This window comes from Heteronotia binoei, chromosome 7 (assembly GCF_032191835.1).
Source record: "Heteronotia binoei isolate CCM8104 ecotype False Entrance Well chromosome 7, APGP_CSIRO_Hbin_v1, whole genome shotgun sequence".
In the NCBI taxonomy this organism is placed as follows: Eukaryota; Metazoa; Chordata; class Lepidosauria; order Squamata; family Gekkonidae; genus Heteronotia; species Heteronotia binoei.
In genome coordinates this window covers 109,072,686-109,094,601 of record NC_083229.1, presented here as the reverse complement: position 1 = coordinate 109,094,601, position 21,916 = coordinate 109,072,686, and the positions used below count along the sequence as shown (strand labels likewise).

The window sequence follows — 21,916 nt, the reverse complement described above, 5'->3', positions numbered from 1 at the left end:
AGTTGGATTTGTGGTGGGGTGAAAATTGTGAAAAGTCTGGTGAAATCTTGAGAAGGCTTCTTTGCTGTGGGCCCAGACAATAAAAATGACACCAATGAATCTCCAGAAAAGGAGAGGTGCCAATGGGTAGGATCTAGATCCGCCATGAAAATGTTGACATACTGTGCAGTCATGTGGGTGCTGATGGCTGTACCACAGATTTGGGGGCAGAAGTTCCCACCAAACCTGAAGTAGTTATGGGTGAGAACAAATGTACAGAGTTCAGTGGCAAGATCTTCTGTGGTGGCATCAAGGATGATGATATTTCTAGTGGCTTGCAGTCTATCCTGATGGGGGATGTTGGTGTGCAGAGATTCAACATGCATGGTGGCTAGAATGCTGTTTTCTGTGAGATGGTTGATGGACTCATTGGACTGCAGTTTCCTTAGGAAGTCTATAGTATCATGGACATAGCTGTGGGGTATTAATAACATGTGGTTTCAGGATGGAGTCAATATATCCTGATATCCTACAGCAGGAGTGGCCAAACTGTGGCTCAGGAGCCACATACGTCTCTTTCACACATATTGGGTGGCTCTCAAGGCCACCACCACCCCATCACCTAGCTTGGAGAAGGCATTGGTCTCTTTAAATCACCTCTCCAAGCCAAGCCAGCAGCTTGGAGAATGCATTTAAAATTGCTTTCTTCCCACCTCTCCCTCCCTCATCTATTTGCAGCTCTCAAATATCTGACATTCATGTCTTGTGGCTCTCAAACATCTGACATTTATTCTATGTGGCTCTTACATTAAGCAAGTTTGGCCACCCTTGCTAAATAGTAATGGTGCCTATGCTTAAGACAATGTTTCTGAGAGGGTTGCCAGTTTTATGTATCTTTGGCAGGAGGTAAGAAGTGCCCGGTTGATGTTCTTGGGGTATATCCATATAAAATTGTTCTTGTACGTATGTTGGGACTTTCTTCATAACTTTGTTGAGTTCTCACTGGTATTCATGTGTGGGGTCTGAGGATAGTTGCCTGTAGAAATTGGTTTTTTAGAGTTGTCCCTCAGCTTTTCATGTATTGTTTGTCTTCTCCATTATGACATTAGCTCCTTCCTTGTCAGCTTGCTTTATTACAATATCTGGATTATTTTTCAGGCTTCTCATGGCTGTCTTCTTTGTGTGGCTGGATCTTGAGTGGTATTTTTTGTTGATTATTTCAGCTAGGTCTTGGTGGTGGAAGCCTTATAGGTCCGGAATGGTGTTGTGACCTTCATGAGAAGTCCATATGTTGTCCTTCCTTCTGACGTGCCAAATGGGAATCAATTGGTCAATTTTATACTGTTTTGTTGGTGGAAGGGTGAGGAGGCAGTTATTTGGCAGTAGATAGTTGAAGCTGTGAGGAGGCTGTCTGTCTGAACGTGTTCAGAAGAAGGCCTCCAGGTCTCCACAGAGTTGTATTGTCTATGTAGGTTTCGTGAGACCAAAGGATAATCCCAGGGGCTTTTTTTGTGTAGAAAAAACCCAGCAGGGACTCATTTGCATATTAGGCCACACCCTCGACATCACCATAATTTCACACAGGGCTTTTTTTGTAGAAAAAGCCCAGTAGGAACTCATTTGCATATTAGGCCTGACACCAATCCAGCTGGAACTGCATTCCTGTGCATACCTGCTAAAAAAAAAGCCCTGGATAATCCTCTTGAAAAGACAGATTTCTCTGCTAAACTGAGAGAAGACTGTTTGCTATTATTAATCTTCTTACTGAGGAATGGCTCCCCCCCCCCCCTTAAGAATCTAAAGAAGCCCTAGGATTCATAGAACATCATTCAGAAACTGCAATAAGAAGAGTACATGGCTGTGCAATCTGAAATGCTAGCAGTCTTTAGTCTCTCACAAACCAGGAAGGTGGACAGCCCATAGGGTATGTGCTCTCCACATGCACTTCTCTCTCACCCCAAGGTCATTAAAGCTGAGTCATCCATCCATCCATTGCTCAGCAGGAAGGAGACAAAGTTCACCACAGGCCAATAGGCAAAGAAGAGATATTGCCAGGAAGTCAAAGTCACCAAGGGGAACAAAACCTCTTGCCATCTGGAGCTGTCAAAAGTCTGAGAGTCTATCAGTTTTTCCACCCTCCCGCCCTCCCCCCCCAAAAATGGTCTAGGGAACATTATTCTCCTAGGACTTAAAGTCCTGACGATGTTGCTGCTTTGCAGAGTTTGGTTCCCTTGCTTTCAGTTGTCATTGTCAGGTTTTGTGAAAGCTCTCTGGTGGTCTCTGGGTAACTGTGAATGTACCCAGTGGAGCAATTGCAGATGACGCATGGTTAAGCACTAGGGAACATATATGATTGCACTGTCATGTCCAGTGTTTCTCTCTCTCTCTGTGTCATGTTATGGACAGGACCTCTTCCACATCGCAGTTTCCACACTGAAGGCTCCAAGAGAAAGCACAAGGCTTACTCCAGAGGCTGAACTTTGTTGGTGCTCAGAAAGCCAAGAATAAGCTCACTTTTTCTGGTTTTCTTCCTGTGGCAATTGCCTCGGCTTTGTCTGCAAGCTGGTTAACAATTCTGTAATTTGCTCAGTTCTCCACAATTCAGATTTGATGTTAATGCAACTGTGGTTATGCGTTTGGAAAATACTTCCCTGGATTCTCAAATTATGAATAGTAGGGGTGGAATTCTAGCAGGAGCTCCTTTGCATATTAGGCCACACTCCCCTAATGTACACAATCCTCCAAGAGCTTACAAGGCTCTTTTTTGTAAGCTCTTGGAGGATTGGCTACATCAGGGGTGTGTGGCCTAATATGCAAAGGAGCTCCTGCTGGAATTCCACCCCTGCTGAATAGACACCCGGATTTAAATAAAAATTCACAAATCTGGCGCTGGTGTTTCCTCCCTCTTGTGTTTACATTCCCCCTCTTAGACACACACCTTAATATGGCTAGAATTTCTCTGTATGTCAGTAAAGCTGAGAGCAATACTGGATGGAGTTTAGATTCTGTCAAGAAGCTAAACTCCTAGCAGAATCACTCCAGGTGGAATGGACACATGCTGGACTAAGATGCATTCACCCCCTTCAGGAATCAATGCAGAAGAGAATAGACAGTTCCAGTGGTGATGAGGGTAGAGGAATCCATGAAGGGTAGCTACCTTGGTTACTACTACACAGAAGAAGGTGGTGGTAAACCACTTCTGATAATCTCACACCTTTATCATTTTGGATGAGACAATCCAAAACAAAAAGAAAATATAGTGCTGGAAGACAGGACTCCCCCCGTTTGGATAGCACTCAACCATTTACAGGGGAAGCTACAAGTAGCGCTATTCTTAATGATGCAACTGGATTAAGGCCAAAAGAATGATCCATTGTTGATGCGAATGGATGCAAAATGAAAGTCCAAAGCTGCTCAGTACATAATAGGAACATGAAATGTGAGAAGTAGGAATTAAAATAGGCTTGAAATACTTGAAATGAGGAATGGAATGTCTAAACATTGCAGTCCTGGAAGTGAATGAATTGACTGGATTAGGACATTTTCAATCAGAAAACTGAGATGTAGCACAGGCAGTTATAGGCTACAAGTGGGGACCTGCAAAAAAACTTGTGGGGAGGGGGCATCCATAAGAACATAAGAGAAGCCATGTTGGATCAAGCCAATATAGGGTTGCCAAGTCCAATTCAAGAAAAATCTGGGGACTTTGGGGGTGGAGCCAGGAGACATTAGGGGTGGAGCCAAGATCAAGGCTGTGACAAGCATCATTGGACTCCAAAGGGAGTTCTGGCCATCGCATTGAAAGGGACGGCACACCTTTTAAAATGTCATCCTTCCCTCCTGCCTCCGTGTGCCGCAGCCTAGGTGGACCGAACTTCTTTTTCCTCCTCCTCCACCTGGCCGGAAGTGAGGTCGCTCTAGGCCCGTCTCCATGGCATGGGGGAAGCGGAAGCAGGCTGGGCGTTGCCGTGGCAACCGGTGGTGGCGTTGTCTGGGCCGGCTGGGAGGCTGAGGAGCCATGGAGGAGGCAGCCCCGGTCTCCGCCTCGGAGGGCACCTTCTGCCTCCAGCATATCCTTCCCTTCGCTCAGGCTGAGCCCATCCTGGAGGAGCATCTACAGCGCAGTGGCGTCACCCGCTCCGCTCTGCCTCTGAGGTGAAATCAGAGAAGGGGAGGGTGGAGGCAGGCCAGGAGCGTGGCAAGCCGTGAGTTCGGGTCCTAGAAGGACCCAGATTCGCGGCTCGCCACGCTCCTGGCCTGCCTCCACCCTCCCCTTCTCTGATTTTACCTCAGAAGCGGAGCGGGTGATGCCGCTGCGCTGCTGCCGCCTCTTCTCCGGTTCAGCTTAGCTGCTCCTCCGAGATGGGGCAGCTTGCCACGCTCCTTGGCGCCGTTTCCCTCCCCCCTCCCCCTGCTTCCATTTTTTTGGAGAGCGGGGGAAGAGGCTGTAAATTCTGGGGTCCCCCGCCAGGGCGGGAGGGTTGGGAAGCCTAAGCCAATGGCCTATCCAGCCCAATACTCTGTGTCACATGGTGGCCAAAAAAAACTTAAGTGCCATCAGGAGGGCTATCAGTGGGGCCAGGACACTAGAAGCCCTCCCACTGTGCCCCCAAGCATCAAGAATACAGAGCATCACTGCCCCAGACAGAGAATTCCAACAATATGCTGTGGCTAATAGCCAGTGATGGACCTCTGCTCCATATGCTTATCCCTCCACCTTTGCTTCCTTCCCTCTTCCCTCATCTTCCCCTTCCATTCTCTCCTCAAGTCAGTCCCTCCTCCTTTTTCTTTCCAACCCTCCACTAAGTCAATCCCTCCTTCTTGGTCCTTCTCTTTCTCTCTCTCCCCCAAGCCAAACCAAGGCCAGCTACTTCAGAAAAAACTACTCTCCTAGGCTGCAACAAACTATATCACACTACAAAGCAAGAAAAGAAAAATCTAATGTAAACTAAGTTACAGTTAAATCAAACAAATTCATTTGGAGTGGAGCTCGGCATCTGCATCTCAATCAAGATAATTCATACCGTAGTATTCCCATTACTATGTAAGGATGTGAAAGTTGGACCATGAAGAAAGCTGACAAGCAGCAGAACATTGATTCATTTGAAATGTGATGTTAGAAGGAACCACGGGCTGCCAAAAAGACTAAATCAAATGAAGCCTGAACTTGTCCTAGAAGCTAAAATGACCAAATGAAGCTATTGTACTTGGGTTGCATTATGAGAGATGAGACTCATTGAAAAAGGTAATAATGCTAGGAAAAGTTGAAGGCTACAGGAAAAAAGAGGAGTAGTTAACATGAGATGGATTGATTCAATAAAGGAAACCATGGACCTCAGTTTGCAAGACCTGAGCAAGGCTCTTAATGATAGGACATTTTGGAGGTCATTAATCCATAAGGTCACTTGAAAGCAATTTTGTGGCACTTAACTCTCTCTCTCTCTCGTACACACACTTATTTACATTTGTTATTTACTACAGACCCAGAGCAGAAAGGCAGGATGTTTGGCTGGTGTTGATCTACCAGATTTAGATGGTGTTAAGCTTTCCAAAGTGGATTAAGTTGAGAGCTCCTGGCCCTGGCCCTGTTAATGGATAAACAAGTTAAGAACATAAGAGAAGCCATGTTGGATCAGCCCATCCAGTCCAACACTCTGTCACACAGTGGCAAAAAAACCCAGGTGCCATCAGGAGGTCCATCAGTGGGGCCAGGACACCAGAAGCCCTCCCGCTGTTGCCCCCCCAGACACCAAGAATACAGAGCATCACTGCCCCAGACAGAGAGTTCCAACAGTACACTGTGGCTAATAGCCACCGATGGACCTCTGCTCCATATGTTTATCCAATCCCCTCTTGAAGCTGGCTATGCTTGCGGCTGCCACCACCACCTGTGGCAGTGAATTTCACATGTTAATCATCCTTTGGGTGAAGAAGTACTTCCTTTTATCTGTTCTAACTCGACTGCTCAGCAATTTCATTGAGTGTCCACGAGTTCTTGTATTGTGAGAAAGGGAGAAAAGTACTTCTTTCTCTTCCTTCTCTATCCTGTGCACAATCTTGTAAACCTCTATCATGTCACCCCTTGCTGCCGTTACCAGGAGCATGTTCTTTTAATTACATTTAGATTATAAACTGAGCCCTTTTATAGACTCTGCTGACCTAACTACTCAAATCCATGCTTCTGTAACCTCCGTATTGGACTACTGTAACAATTTTTTTGTGGGGCTTCCTTTTAAGATATCTCAGAAGCTACACAAAACAAGGTAACAATCTTCCTTCTTTTGGGGGTTATCTGTTTGGAACACATAACTCCAGTGCTGCATCAACTGTTTATTCCAGGCTGAATCAAAGTGCTAGTTAGCCCCTCATACTTTTTGAGATATATCACCCAGTATATCCCCCTGCACCAGTTCCACTCTTCAGACAATTTTCTCCTCAAGGTGCCCTCCCTTTAGGCTTCTGTACAATTACAGTTCAATCATAGGCTTTGGTTGGTCCAGTCTTTCAGAATGGCCTTGCAAAATAGGTGAGGAGGGCACCTTCATTCACTATATTTAGAAGTAAACAAAATATTACGCATGACATGAGTGGAGCCAGAGAAAGGGGCAAACAGGTTCTACCCTGGCCATTTCTGCTGACAAAGGATGTTTTTACATTCAGTTTGATCCAGAGTTTTAGAGTCTTCAAATCACCTGCCACTGTTCCACTTTAATTATTTTCCTTTTACATTTAAGCATTTCAATTGGGGGGGGGTGTCTTTGATCAGAGGGCAGCCGGAATACCAGTGCTTTGTTAAATGTATACGATTGGTTGGAAATCATGTCAGCACTGCAAAAACAACACAAATTTAAATTACTAGATGAGGCAAGCAATGATATGTAAAAAATTCAAGTGCTGTCAGTTCTCATGCAAATTACTGTGCCTTGTGGTGGCTTTTGGAGGAGTCTTTCAAAACGCATGAAAACTTCTACAATACAACTTTGAAACGCCTGTAGAGAAAAGACCAGATCAAAACTAGTGTGGAGAAAAACGTTGCAGCAGCAGCTCCAAAACTCATCTCACTGAAACAAATGTAGATGCTTCAGGCAGCAACGATGCAAAATAGTTGCGAGAACGTTAGGTGACGTAAAAGGTGAGTTTCCAATGCGGTGATAGAAAGTCACAAACTGTCAGTGTAAAAACACCCCAAAACAGCTGAAAGCCTCTCATGCCTCTGCACAACGCTCAAGAGCTGAATGGAGCACATTCAAAATAAGATCCACAGTCTTTCCATGTGACAGCATGTCAGGCTGGTGTCACATGTAAGATCTTGTTTAGATCTGAAGAAGACATGGAAGGCTGTCTTAATCCATGAATCTGTTATCCAGATTGGGTTCCATGTCAGACCCATTATGGGGAGACTATCCTCTGCGCACAACTCCCCTGTAGATACAAGTCTTCATCTATTATGCCGTGGAGTTTTATCTGGGAATAGATAGTCATTGTACATTTTGTTAATTCTGCCTTCCACAAGTTATATTGGTCTTGGCTTTTTTTCTGTTTTATCTCAGACTCATGGACTCTTTGCCACAAAACAGGAATTCCTGGAGAAATTTAAAAGGAAGAGTGACCTACATCCCTCTCAAGTTAAAGGAGAATCCCCCAGAACAAGTTGGTGGCCATGATTTACCATACGCCACACATCCAGGGGCTAATTTGGGCAAGTGAAAAGGAGGCAGAAGTGCTGTATATGCGTGTGCATGGACAGAACAATCTGATGCAACATGTCGCCTTCTTCCCAATCCAGGTGCCTCCCCTTCCATGACAATTCTCTATAGATTAAATTGATACTTCTGTTTTTAGAAGTTTTTTGTATCTTCTGAATAAAACTGCTAAGGGAATTTATTGTAGTCTTGAGTTTTTCTCAGTGGAATTTTGCTGAAATCATCCAGATTTTGGGGGAGACCATATTGAAATCTTCTCAGGGTGTGAATTTTACTTAGGCAGAGAGGTCCTATTGGATATCTCTCTCAATCACTTCTTAAACTCAGTTTTGGAAGGCTGGACCTTTATACTGAGAAAATGTTTAACAAAGAACCCATAAATTTGGATGATACTTTTAGTTTTCAATAGCTAAGAAGTCTGTTTAGCAGATTTTATTTGCAGTTGTTGATTGAAAACTGTTCTCTGGTAAATAATGAATCAATTTGTACCAATAATGAAATATTGGAGATGAATCTTCATTTCCATTGGAAAAAAATCCTAGTGTATCATCTCAGGAGAACAGATGGGAGTGCCTCGTATTGTTTTCAACATTTTGTTTCAATTCTAGCTTCAATGACCCATGGTGCCTTCATACTTCAATACTATACAGAATTGTGTGTATAATTTGGATTCTAATATTGTCAGGATGGTTTGAATTTGCTTACCCACAGGAATGCATCAAATCTTCATGCCTCTTTTAACAAAATGTTTCACCTTGAATTTACTTCAGTCAAGATTATGGCTGCCATAATTCACCTCCTCATTCCTGACAGTCTATATTTGCAAATCAGGTAGACTGCTTGCATATTATACAAATCAAGCACATTGATTGCATTTCCTACTGGTTTGCTTCAGTTCTGCTTCTGACCCCTGCTACAAAAAGTGCCAAAGGTCAGAGGAAGCACCTTTCTACCCTGATTATTTGCTGATGAGTTCTTTTCAGATAAAAACGAATTTTGTTACACAGAAGTGTCATAATTATGTCAATCATAGCTATGAATTCCCTTATTGGTGAGAGCAATGGAAGGCTTTGTTTCTCACTAATCGATTGGGCAATATTCACCTCTGCATTTTGCCTTATATCCGATCACCTACAAGGGCTACAGACTTAGGTTCTGGGTTCTATTTCAATCAAAAATTGAGGATGTGGAATAGCTAAAGACCCCATTGGGTTCCAGCAGGCATGCTCAGATTCTGGGGAAAACTTAGATACCCAGGCCTTATGCTATTCCCAGTAAAAAAAAAAAATTATTTCCTGCTACCAGAACTAAAAAGCAAAATTCTTGGATAATTGTTGTGATATAGTTTGTTCAGTACTGTGAGAAACAAGTAGCCATGTACGCAAAGACAACTACAGTAGTTTGATGTTAACAGTTTTTCTTTTACAATAAATATCTAGACATGCTATATAAGCCAAATACCTGTGAGACAGAAGCACTGTGTCATCTGCTTACAATAAAAAGGGGAGTTTGCGCCTGCTGACCAGAGGCTGGAAAAACTTGCTACCCATTGAACTCAAGTAACCCATTATGGGTCATAAAAATGTGAAGGGAAACCCAACCCTGTTTCAGTCCTCTGTTTGCTGGAACATTTGCCACTGGCAATGCAGAAAAAAGGATATTCTGAGGGACTTGTGTCTGTACACCAAAACCTTCACTGACAGGAAAGGAAACGTCCCCTGTTTCCGACTCTGGGGTGACAGAGGCAAGTGCCAATACACATTAGAATGGGCAACAGCAATTTTCCCGCACAGTGTCTCTCTTGTGTGTGTGAAAAACAGCTTTCAGACCAACAAAGCTGCATATAGGCAACATTTCATTATGTCATTGGGGTGGATCCAACCCTTTCCCACGTCGTCCCACGCAACTCTCCTCCTTGGTACAACTCCTGCCTTGCATGGTTTTTGTCTATGATGGTCCCATCTTCAGCATAACCTTGTTGGGTGGTCGGGGTGTGTGTGTGTGTGGAACTTGGGGGGCATGCAGACAATCATCTTTGGGAGGCAAGGGTGGAATTCTAACAGGAGCTAATTCGCATATTAGGCCACACACCCTGATGTAGACAATCCTCCAAGAGCTTACAAGGCTCTTTTTTGTAAGCTCTTGGAGGATTGGCTACATCAGGGGTGTGTGGCCTAATATGCAAAGGAGCTCCTGCTAGAATTCCACCCCTGGTGGGAGGTCTTCTGAGACTCTGATGTCTCTGGCTTGCACAGGATCTGTTCTATACACTCCTCAACCTGTACTTGTCATTTCCATAGAAAACCCTTTCCTGGGGACACCTTATTTGGGGGTCATAACTTGGACCCCGTAAATCCAGTCCTCACCAAACTTGGAAGGTAGGTAGAGGTGAGTCAGCTGGAGATCCTCTATAAGTTTGGTGTCTCTAGCATGCCAGGGGCCTATTCTATGACATCATAAACCACACACTGTACTAGTTCATTTGGCAGCTAAAAGTTCGTGATGGTTTATGGTTCGCAAAACGGGTGTGCCATGAACCGAACTGAACTACATTTCCTGGTTTGTGCCCATCCCTTGTTGTCTTCTCTCTGTCTGAAATCTGGTGGTTGTAGCCTCTGAAAGGAGTAGCAGAAACTTTGAAAACATTGGGATGCCAAACTACTGCATGCTGGAGAAAGCTGGCTGTGGGTGTTTTTACATTCAGTTTGATCCAGAGTTTTAGAGTCTTCAAATCCCCTGCCACTTTTCCTCTTTAATTATTTTCCTTTTACATTCAAGAGTTTCAATTGGGGGGTGGGGTATGTGTGTCTCTGATCAGAGAGCAGCCGGAATACCAGTGCTTAGTTAAATGTATATATTGCTTGAAAATAATGTCAACACTGCAAAAACAATACAAATTTAAATTACTAGATGAGGCAAGCAATGATATGTAAAAATTTCAAATGCTGTCAGTTCTCATGCAAATCACTGCACCTTGTGTTGGCTTTTGGAGGAGTTTTTTAAAACGCAGGAAAACTTTCACAATACAAGTTTGCAACACTCGTAGAGAAAAGACCAGACCAAAACTAGTCTCGAGAAAAACGCTTTTGTGGCATCGTTGAAACTCATCTCACTGAAACAAATGTAAATGCCTTGGGAAGCAATGATGCAAAATGATTATGGGAACATTATGTAATGTAAAAGGTGAGTTTACAATGAGGAGATAGAGAGTTGCACACTGCCAGTGTAAAAACACCCTGAATCTTCCCTCTTGGAATCCCTAGGAAATGGAAACAAAGACAATCACATTCAAAAGGCACATTTGAATTTAGAGTTTTAAATCCACCACTCAAAACTTGTATTGTGGAAAAAGCTGCTTGGATTTTGAATATTTGCAGACACCAGTTTTAGCTCTGTCTTAACATTCAGGAAGCTAGTTACCGTATCAAGACTACCTTCAAGTTTCTGTGGACATAAATTCATTAACCAGGTTCTTGTAGTTTTGTTTCTCTTGAAAATATGTGTATAACCATTTTGCTTTTTGTGTGCCCAAGGCTGCTTCCACATGGAGGCTTTTCCTGACCTTGACTTCCAGACTGGAGCGCTTTTATCTCTGGAGCATTCACACAACATTGTGGTGTAATCATTCTGTTCCCAGATTAGAATATAGTGGGTTCTTAGGCACTGAAGAGGTGAGGTTGCAGTGATAACAAGTTCTTTATTGAGTACAGCATGGTGGGTGACTGCACTAACTGACTGGGGAACGGGGCCCGCGGGGCCAAATGTATACAACACTGGGTTCCTGAGCCAGCACATTATTGGGTCATTCAAACCAGCTGGGGGCCTGTGATTGGAACAGGACAGTTGAGATTTGGATCCTACTGCCCATTGTTCCTAAGTTCCCAAGCTCAGTCCTTCAGGCTCCAATGAGCCAGGCAGGAACACCATTTGGTAACACAAAGAAGAAGAAGATATTGGATTTATGTCCCGCCCTCCACTCCGAATCTCAGAGTCTGAGATCTGCTCACAATCTCCTTTATCTTCCTCCCCCACAACAGACACCCTGTGAGGTGGGTGGGGCTGAGAGGGCTCTCACAGCAGCTGCCCTTTCAAGGACAACCTCTGCCAGAGCTATGGCTGAGCCAAGGGCATTCCAGCAGGTGCAAGTGGAGGAGTGGAGAATCAAACCCGGTTCTCCCAGGTAAGAGTCTGCACACTTAACCACTACACCAAACTGGCTCTGATTCACATACATAACATCCCTCCCCTTCCCCAGTTTGCAAGCCTTAGCAATCATAGTTCTGTAGACAGGCAGGCTTGCGACGCTCTCGAGTCAACCTCCGGAGCACGGGAGTGGGAGGCGGGAGGTTGCAGCTTCCTGCACGACTGGCGGCAGTTTGGGTGATTTAGGCACTTCGGTTGGCAGTTCTGGGATCTTGGAGGTCTTGGGCGTATATGGCGGCTCTGGTTCCCTAGAGGTCTTGGGTGCGGATGGGGAAGTGATAACACAGATGTTCCCTGTTCTAAAGTAGGGTTGCCAACCTCCTGGTGGGACCTGGAGCTGATCTCCAGAGATCAGTTTCCCTAGATAAAATGGCAATTTCAGAGGGCTAACTCTATGGTATACCATAGGCAAAACCCCTCCTCAGATTCTTCCCCTCCCAAATGACACCATTTGCAGATCTCCAGGAATTTCTCAGGATGAAGTTGGCAGTGGCATCCTTACAGCAATATGCCTTTGTTCTGTTACATACTCCACTCTTTGGTGGGGTTGCCACTTTTGTTGGGAAACCCATGGAGAATTTGGGGGTGGTCCCTGAGGAAGGCAGGATTTGGACAGGGAGAGACTTCAATGGGATATAATGCCAAAGAGTCCACCTTCCAAAGTGGCCATTTTCTTCAGGTAAATCGATCCCTTTCATTTGGACATCAGTTGTAATCTTAGGAGATCTCCAGTCACCACCTGGAAGTTGGAAATCCTACTCTTCAACAGTCAGGGATGTCCCAAGTGTTGTAATGGCTCAGGGCGCCCATGGCATTGTCCTTTGTATTTCGCAAGGCTATGCCATTGACTTCCCCTTCACACCTTTACAAGCTTGGTAATAATTCCCTTTCAGGACAAGAAGCGAAAGGATTTCCCAACTCTGAAGCTTCTCTCTGTAGGGGGAGCAGGAGCAAGAGAGGAAGAACCAAGCAGAACTCCACAGCTGTTTTCTACTGTTTTTGGGTAACTGTCCTGTTGCAGACGTCGATGGGGGAAGAGGTGGAGGAAGGGGGTGGTGGTGACAGAGGCCATATATAGCAGTTGCTCAAGCCTATCTTTATCCAGACTTCACTTTGGGTGTGAACTGAGGAGAATCCAGAGAAACTATATCTGCGCAGAAGGTATCTCACTGTTGGCTGCCTGACTGTCTAATGTTGTGAAGGGAATTGTCATGCTTTGTAAGGCTTGTTTTGGGAGGGAGCTGAGCTGTTTTACAAGAGGCATTTTGTGCACAGGCTGCAACTGTTTTCAGAGGAATTTCCAAAAATGCCGCCCTTCCTTTCTCTACTCCCCTTTGATTCAATAATGTATGTGTGTGTGTGTGGGGGGGCTTTTAATGACTGAGTAATAAGAACAGGATCAAGTTTTTCTTGCAATGTTGTTTGTCCAGTGTGGGGGGAGGATTGCATTCCTCTATGAGAAACTCTGGGTGCTATGTATGCAGGTTTGGTTGAAATCCGCTCTTTTCTTGTAAAACCAATTTGGTGCAATGAGACTTATTTCTGAGTAACTTGCATAGGATTGCACTGTTCTTCTTTTTTCTTATAAATCCCATTGCAGGGAATTTTCTAAAACATTCGAACTCCTAAATGTCTCAATTTTTAAAAATGTTGGAAGCCCCTGCATTAGCAACCTAAAACTGTAATCCAACCATTGACATTTTGACTCTGTTTCTCTATATTGTCAAGACTAAACCCAACTTTACAGTAGACTTTTAATCCTGGTTTAACTCTGTCCCCAAACTGACATTCTACACTAGAATCAGAGAAACTAACTTTATGTCTCTATGATTCTATGATTTTAGTGTAGAATGTCTGCTTGGGGACAGGGCTAAACCAGGATTAAAAGTCTAGTGCGAAACTGGTCTAAAATTTTAGGTGGGCAACATAACTCGTGTTTAGTGTCATCCTAAGTATTCTAAGTCTACTGAAGTCATTGAGCTTCTGATGGGAGTAACTCTGTTTAGGATGGCACCATTAAGACAAGAGCTCTGACTCAATGTTGTTGCTTTTTCTTTCACTCCCCACTTTTTGCCTTTGAAGAGAAGATCAGTGAGAGGTTCACAATGACGGAACCAGCGACTACTGAGAAAGAGAAGGAAAAACAGGTTCCTGCTAGCCTGAGTGGGCGACGAGCCATCCCCCCCAATGTGTCCAACGCAGAAGAAGATGAAATCCCTACCATGGAGTTGACTGGTTTGATGCCAAGAGGAGTTAATCTGCAAGGTATGAAATAAAGCACATTTCAGAGTTCTCAAAGCTTACATCTAGGCCAGGGATGATACAGAAATTCCAGTTTCAAAGAGAATCCACTTCATTAGATGTTATGGGGTGTCTGTCCATCTATAACAGTGATAGCTTTGTCTGTTATTCAGCATAACTAGAAAATGAATTCTGAATAAAATGGATGCCAATACCGTATGTGTGTGTGTGTATATACATACATACATACATTATTATTCATTGCCAGCAGTGCACAAAATAAACAGCAGTTTGAAATGAGGAGATCTAGCCTGGTGTTTCAGCCAGACAGGATCTGAGATCACACCTAACAGAAATTCTGGAGAAACACCAAATCCAGGATCAGGTACTAAGGATGACAGCCTTCCATACATACAGCAGGGATTTCCCATTCCCACCCTTTCTTCCTAGCCCCCACCCCCCATCTCCAACATGACACTTTTGAAGGTTGAGCACCCAGAGAGAAAACCGGGAGAGCCACTACATGCATGGGGAGTGCAACAGGCACACCCGTGTTGTACGTGCTTGTTCTTAAGCCCACTTTTGGGCTTGAATGAATGGTGATTGGTGGGGAGTGGGAGTGGTGCCTTTTCCCAGGATGGCCTATTGAGGTGCTAGACAGGAGGGAGGGATAATTAACACCTCCCTGTCTGCTGATCCACCCCTTCTAATATCTACAGTGCCCCAGCTGAGCTTCCAGTTTTAAAAAAAGAGCATTCCCCCCCTCCCCCAAGAAATATGTGTGCTCAGCCTGATGCCTTCTAGTGCTCCACCACCAAGGCTTTTTTTGTAGCAGGAACTCCTTTGCATATTAGGCCACACACCCCTGGTGTAGCCAATCCTCCTGGAACTTACAGGGCTCTTAGTATAGGGCCTACTGTAAGCTCTAGGCTGATTGGTTACATCAGGGGTGTGTGGCCTAATATGCAAAGGAGCTCCTGCTACACCCCTCCAATTTCACCTTCTCTATCCCACCCCATTTTATATACTTTTTCTATCCCAGCCCATCTTGTTCTCCATGTCTTTTTGGCTTGTTGCCCATTGCAAGCCAAGGAATTGCTTGCATGCGGGGCCTTGCCATCCCTTCACAGCATTGGGCTTTTATGCTCATTGAATATTTTTCTTTCCAGAACAGACTATGTGTGTGTTGCTTGTCGGAGCCTGATTCGGTTGCTCGTATTTCGCTCTGTTGCCCTGTGTTCTGTGGGTTCCATCAGCGACTTGTGGTCCTGTTGCTTCTCCCCTTTCCAGCTCTCAAGTGGGAGTTGCCCAGTACTTGCTTGCTGGTGGATCGCCCAGATTGATGAGGCTGGTGGCTGGGTGTGTGGCTGGGGTATTGCATAGGGGTTATCATAATTTTAGGTAAGGGCAATGAATATCTGATTGGCTTTTCTGTGGTGTTGTCTTGACTGCCTTTCTGGCCAGTGTAATTTTTTTATTCGGTTTCGCCCGTTTTGGATCCTGTCTATGTTTTTGTTTCACTATTTTATGCCATTAATGGTTTTGAAAGAAAAGAAAGAGTTCCTACAAAAAAGCCCTGTCCACCACTATCTCTTCTCCTTCAGTGTCCATCAGCAGGGCAAGCAGAAGGGAGAGGTTGTGGCTTAATGGAAGAGCCTTTGCTCTGCATGCAGGTCTGAGGCTTCACCCCCAGCAGCAATCTCCCATTAACAGACAGTGGTAGTCAGTGTTCCCTCTAAGCTGAGTTAGTGTGAGCTAGCTTTAGGGGTGGAATTCTAGCAGGAGCTCCTTTGCATATTAGGCCACACCCTTGATGTAGCCAATCCTCCAAGAGCTTACAAGGCTCTTTTTTGAAAAGCTCTTCGAGGACTGGCTACATCGGGGGGTGTGGCCTAATATGCAAAGGAGCTCCAGCTAGAATTCCACCCCTGGCTAGCTCACAGTGTTTTAGCCTCCGGCTCACACATTTTTATCTTCGCTCAGGAAAAATGGTTCCAGAGCAAACAAATGTATGCAGTAGCTCACAATTGTAATGCCCATAGCTCACGAAGCAGAATTTTTGCTCACAAGACTCCACTGCTTAACGGGAGCAGTGGTGGTAATAGACTCTTCTGGAATGAGCTGCTGAGATTCACCACCGGCTAGGGGCCATTTGGATATTCCATAGCTGAAAGAAACTGCTGTATCAAATTGGCTTAGGAATATTTGGAATGTCCCCAAACACTCTCAAAATTCTGGGAATAAGAAAAAAAAATCTCCTGGAATTTAGGGAGTGTTCTGGCTTTGGGAGAGGCCAGGAGGGTGAGGCCATTTGTCCCAGCAAACAGCTATTTGGGAGTGCCTGGTAGGGTTGCCAGATGGTTTCAACAAAAATACTGGAAGCACTTGATAAAAAATTGTCACACACCTCCTACCCAAATATACGTGATATAGGAAGTTTGTGAGAGAATGTAGCACGGTACAGCCTGATCTTGTCTGATCACAGAAGCTAAGCAAAGTCAGCCTGGGTTAGTACTTGGATTGGAGACCTCCAAGGAAGGCCATGGCAAACCACTTCTACTTTTCACTTATTTTGAAAGTTCCTTGCTGGGGTCACCATAGGTCAGTTGTGACTTTATGGCACTTTGCACACCTCTCACACACACACGCACATACACATACAGAGTTTATTGATAACTATTTGTATTACTCTCATATTTTACATTAGATTGTCACTTTAATCACTTTTTAGTCCCTAAATGTTGAGTTCAGAAACACCTAGCCATGATTTTGTCTTACCACCAAAGGGGGGGGGGTTGCCAACAACCTGGAGAAAAGATCTTCTGCTTGTCTAACAGAAGTTTAAGGGGATATTATTTACAACCCCCCCCCCCCCATGAAAAGCTTCAAATGCCAATTTCCAAGCATTAAGCCTCTTTTAAAGGCATAGGACATTTTTTCCTCCAGCTTCTTAGCACCCCTACCAAGGAGAAAAGAGATTTTGGCATTTGATTGTTTGCTAGTATTATTCTACCATTAGAACAAGAAGAAGACTGTAGATTTATACCCCACCCTTCTCTCTGAATCAGTTTACAATCTGAGAGCAGCTTACAATCTCCTTTATCTTCTTCCCCCACAACAGACAACCTGTGAGGTAGGTGGGGCTGAGAGAGCTCTCCCAGAAGCTGCCCTTTCAAGGACAGCTCTGTGAGAGCTAAGGCTGACCCAAGGCCATTCCAGCAGCTGCAAATGGAGGAGTGGGGAATCAAACTCGGTTGCCCCAAATAAGAGTCTGCACACTTAACCGCTACACCAAACTGGCTCATAGCACAGTATAGAAGACACAGGTCGTTTTCGCACTTAGCGTTTGCTCCCCTTATTCCGTGGCGCAATTATGTCCGGATCATTTTTCTCGTTTTCGCACATTGCCTCTTTAGTGGAGTCGCTTTCCATGAAGCCCCGGCTCAAATCGTTTTCGCACTAGCATCGACTTGAGTTCGATGCCCTGTCAATCATTTTTTTTTTAAGCGCAAGTCTGGTTGCGTAACTACGTAACAACGTAACAAGAGCGTCACGTGTGCCGCTTCTGCTTATGGATTGGCTGCAGCTGTAGCATCCTCCACAGCCCTTTATGTGTTAACAGAAGCATTCACAGTGGAGAATCTGGATGTCAACTTCCCGCCACTGATGGTGATTGGCGGGTGCTCAGCGCGCTCCGCGGAGTCGTCTGGGTGTCCCCAGTCGCCTCCGCTGGCTGCGTGGACTAACGCTATTTCGTTATAACGAAATGGTTGCGCCATAATGAAATGGTTATGGCGACACACTACACGTTGTTCAAACTGGAGAAAGCTTTTACATTTAAGCCTCCCAGCACTAGTGTGTGTGTGTTTGGCAGGTTCTTCCCTTCCCAGCCTCGCTCCCTCCCGGGTGGCGAAGCTGGGATTTCCTCCGCGCTCTGCCCTTTCCCCGGCTGGCGCTTGCAGCTGCAACGGCGACCTAACAAACTAACGAAATGGTTGCGCCATAATGAAATGGTTGCGTTATAACGAAATGGTTATGGCGATACACTACACGTTGTTCAAACTGGAGAAAGCTTTTACATTTAAGCCTCCCAGCACTAGTGTGTGTGTGTTTGGCAGGTTCTTCCCTTCCCAGCCTCGCTTCCTCCCGGGTGGCGAAGCTGGGATTTCCTCCGCGCTCTGCCCTTTCCCCGGCTGGCGCTTGCAGCTGCAACGGCGACCTAACAAACTAACGAAATGGTTGCGCCATAATGAAATGGTTGCGTTATAACGAAATGGTTATGGCGATACACTACACGTTGTTCAAACTGGAGAAAGCTTTTACATTTAAGCCTCCCAGCACTAGTGTGTGTGTGTGTGGCAGGTTCTTCCCTTCCCAGCCTCGCTCCCTCCCGGGTGGCGAAGCTGGGATTTCCTCCGCGCTCTGCCCTTTCCCCGGCTGGCGCTTGCAGCTGCAACGGCGACCTAACAAACTAATGAAATGGTTGCGCCATAATGAAATGGTTGCGTTATAACGAAATGGTTATGGCGACACACTACACGTTGTTCAAACTGGAGAAAGCTTTTACATTTAAGCCTCCCAGCACTAGTGTGTGTGTGTTTGGCAGGTTCTTCCCTTCCCAGCCTCGCTCCCTCCCGGGTGGCGAAGCTGGGATTTCCTCCGCGCTCTGCCCTTTCCCCGGCTGGCGCTTGCAGCTGCAACGGCGATCTAACGAACTAATGAAATGGTTGCGCCATAATGAAATGGTTGCGTTATAACGAAATGGTTATGGCGATACACTACACGTTGTTCAAACTGGAGAAAGCTTTTACATTTAAGCCTCCCAGCACTAGTGTGTGTGTGTGTGTGTGGCAGGTTCTTCCCTTCCCAGCCTTGCTCCCTCCCGGGTGGCGAAGCTGGGATTTCCTCCGCGCTCTTCCCCCTCCCAGGCTGGCGCTTGCAGCTGCAACGGGGACCTAACGAACTAACGCAACAGCGGAAAAGCAATAATATCGCTATTACGCAAGAAATATGAAGTTTTAAAAAAAAATGGCCGTGCGGGCACTTTTGGGAAGCGCCGCGAAGGGCTGATGATTGGCCAAGGGGGTGGATGGGGTGGGAGGACGGAAAGGGAGAGGGTGACGCCCACAAAGCAGTCGATCCGGCGTGGATGGATTTCCCACAGCAAACTCCGCGGAGTGGATTCGGAGTGGATCCGGAGGTTTTCAAAAACTCCGGAAGCAGGTGGATCAAGATACTCCGGCGTGAAACCCCTGCAGCACCGGAGCAAACCACAGCGCCGGAGCAACAGGTGCGAAAACCAGGAAGAGATCCGGAGGTAAATGGGGTGCTACGCCGGAGTAAACGCTAGTGCGAAAACGGCCACAGAATAGGAACAGTCATTTAAAATGATATTCTATAGGAGTAGATCTAGCCTCCAGGGTTCTGGGGTCCAGGTCTATTCCAATAGAAAATGATACCCCTTTAATATTTAAAAAGATCAGGAGCCACCAAACAGCTGAGCTGACTAACAGCTGGTAGATTGGTAGACCTGGCCTTTGGAGATTGTCTGCTCCACCCATGCCCTTTAAAGTTCAAAATGAAAGGAGGGACTAAACAGGAACCGCTGGCTTTGATTTCAAGGCCAAGTTGTAGACCATCCTCCTGGTTACAACCCTGCTGACAGTACTGGACAGACTGGATGGGTCCTTGGACTCCCATGAGGTTTGGTTGCCCTTGCAGGATTCTCCCATGGTTATAATCAGGGTTTTTTAGCAGGAATGCAGTTCTGACCGGCTTGGTGTCAGGGGTGTGGCCTAATATGCAAATCAGTTCTTGTCGGCCTTTTTCTACAAAAAAAAGCCCTGTGCAAAACTATGGTAATGTTAGGAGGTGTGGCCTTTTAGTTCCTGCTGGGCTTTTTCTACAAAAAACAGAACAAAACCCGGTTATAATTTAGGGCTGTACCAAACAAAGATCTGCTTTGCATATTTATTTAATGACTTACTACTTACTTCATTTATATTTCACCTTTCTCTCCAATGGGGACCCAAAGCTGCTTACATTCTTCTCTTTCATTTTCTCCTAAATCTTCTCTTTCATTTTCTCCTAAAGTCATCATTTGAGGTAGGTTAGACTGAGAGAGTGCTACTGCCCCCAGTGAAGAGATACAATTTGAATTTTTTAAAATTTAAATCCTTTTTTAAGCCCTTTTTTGGCCACCTGTGAGCCTGAGTCCTGGGCCACACGCCCTCCCTATCCTGCCCTCAGCCCTAGGAGGAGGAGATGGCAGTGAAGCAGGGTTACCAACCTCGTGTTGTGGCCTGGAGTTCTGGAGCATGCTCCTCACCTGAAATTGTTCCCAATTTTGTTCAGGGGCTGAAACATTGACCTCAGCCTCTAATTCTCCTTTCTTCTTCCACTCCATAAAGTCTGTTCAGGTAATCTCAGTTACTTCAGGGGTTTTGCATTACCAGACTAAAGAGATGGCATTCCCATGTATGAAATGGAAATTTGGAAGGCAGATTCTTTGATACGCCAAAGAATCTAGGAGAAATGGCAATCCTAGGGTGCAGTCACACACACTAAATAATGCACTTTCAATCCACTTCCAATGTATTTTCCAGCTGAGTTTTTGGAAGTTCACACTGTAAAATCCAGTTGTAAAGTGCACTGAAAGTGGATTGAAAGTGCGTTATTTTGTGTGTGTGATTGCAACCCAAGAGTGATGTCACATCCCTGCTGAGCTCATTCCCTAAATTCAACCCTGCCCAGATACTGCCCCCAAATCTCCAGGAATTCCCTTTGCTGGAGATGGCAACCCTAACCTGGTGAAGGGTGGTAGCAGAGGGGGACCCAGAGGAAGAAGACATGTGCCGATGAGGAATAATATCCTTTACCCAATGTATGGAATTCTGTAGATTTCCGCGAGGACCCAACATTGCTTTTATTTGTTTAGATTTATTTACTAAGAATCAGGAGTCCTTATTTAATTAGTTCTCTCCCGACAATGTGTCTAGTGGCCCCGTGGTGCAGAGCGGTAAAGCAGCAGTACTGTGGTCTGAACTCTCTGCTCACAATCTGAGTTCGATTCCGGCGGAAGCTGGATTCAGGTAGCCGGCCAAACGTTGACTCAGCCTTCCATTCTTCCGAGGTCGGTAAAATGAGTACCCAGCTTGCTGGGGGCAAAGTGTAAAAGACTGGGGAAGGCAATGGCAAACCACCCCGTAAAAAAGTCTGCCATGAAAACGTTGTGAAAGCAGCATCACCCCAGAGTCGGAAACGACTGGTGTTTGCACAGGACCTTTCCTTTCCTTTTTCCCAACAATGTGTAAGACAGGGCAAAATTATGACCATTGTATAGGCTGATAAACTGAGTCTAAGGGTGACCTGCCTAGAGTCAGGCAATGAGTTTTTGGAGCTGCATATGATCTTGGGCCTCCTGACAGCGGTTCTTCATGGTTGGCAAGCTGAGTTAGTGTGAGCTAGCTCACAGGTTTTTTTTGGCCTCCAGCTCACTCATTTTTGTCTTAGCTCAGGAAAAATGGCCCCAGAACAAGCTAATTTATGCAGTAGCTCACAACTTTAATGCCAGTAGCTCATAAAGTAGAATTTTTGCTCACAAGACTCCACAGCTTAGAGGGAACATTGTTGGCGAGTTCAAGATTAATGTCTTGAATAACTCTTGAAAAAGTAAACGGGTTTCCCCATAACACAAAGTAAAACTACCCAATTTAGCTTTGTTTGACTTTATATGGTGGGCATCTCCTTAAATTTGCCTGCAGCATTGTTAATAAGAGGAATCCCTTCCT

At 45.3% G+C, this 21,916-nt stretch overlaps 1 protein-coding gene and 1 long non-coding RNA gene across 2 annotated transcripts in view; both read left to right on the top strand.

The window, feature by feature from the left end:
- Positions 1–7,859, top strand: part of LOC132575427 (uncharacterized) — a 57,474-nt gene extending 49,615 nt beyond the window's left edge. The window contains exon 3 of the long non-coding RNA XR_009555677.1: positions 7,530–7,859. This is a non-coding gene — a long non-coding RNA (uncharacterized LOC132575427). The remainder of the gene's footprint in view (positions 1–7,529) is intronic.
- Positions 7,860–12,871: 5,012 nt separating this feature from the next.
- F13A1 (coagulation factor XIII A chain) overlaps positions 12,872–21,916 on the top strand; it is a 118,675-nt gene continuing 109,630 nt past the window's right edge. Inside the window, exons 1-2 of the mRNA XM_060244190.1 lie at positions 12,872–12,888; positions 13,968–14,150. Of these exons, the coding sequence (XP_060100173.1) occupies positions 13,991–14,150 (160 nt within the window). The 5' untranslated portion in view covers positions 12,872–12,888; positions 13,968–13,990. The remainder of the gene's footprint in view (positions 12,889–13,967; positions 14,151–21,916) is intronic.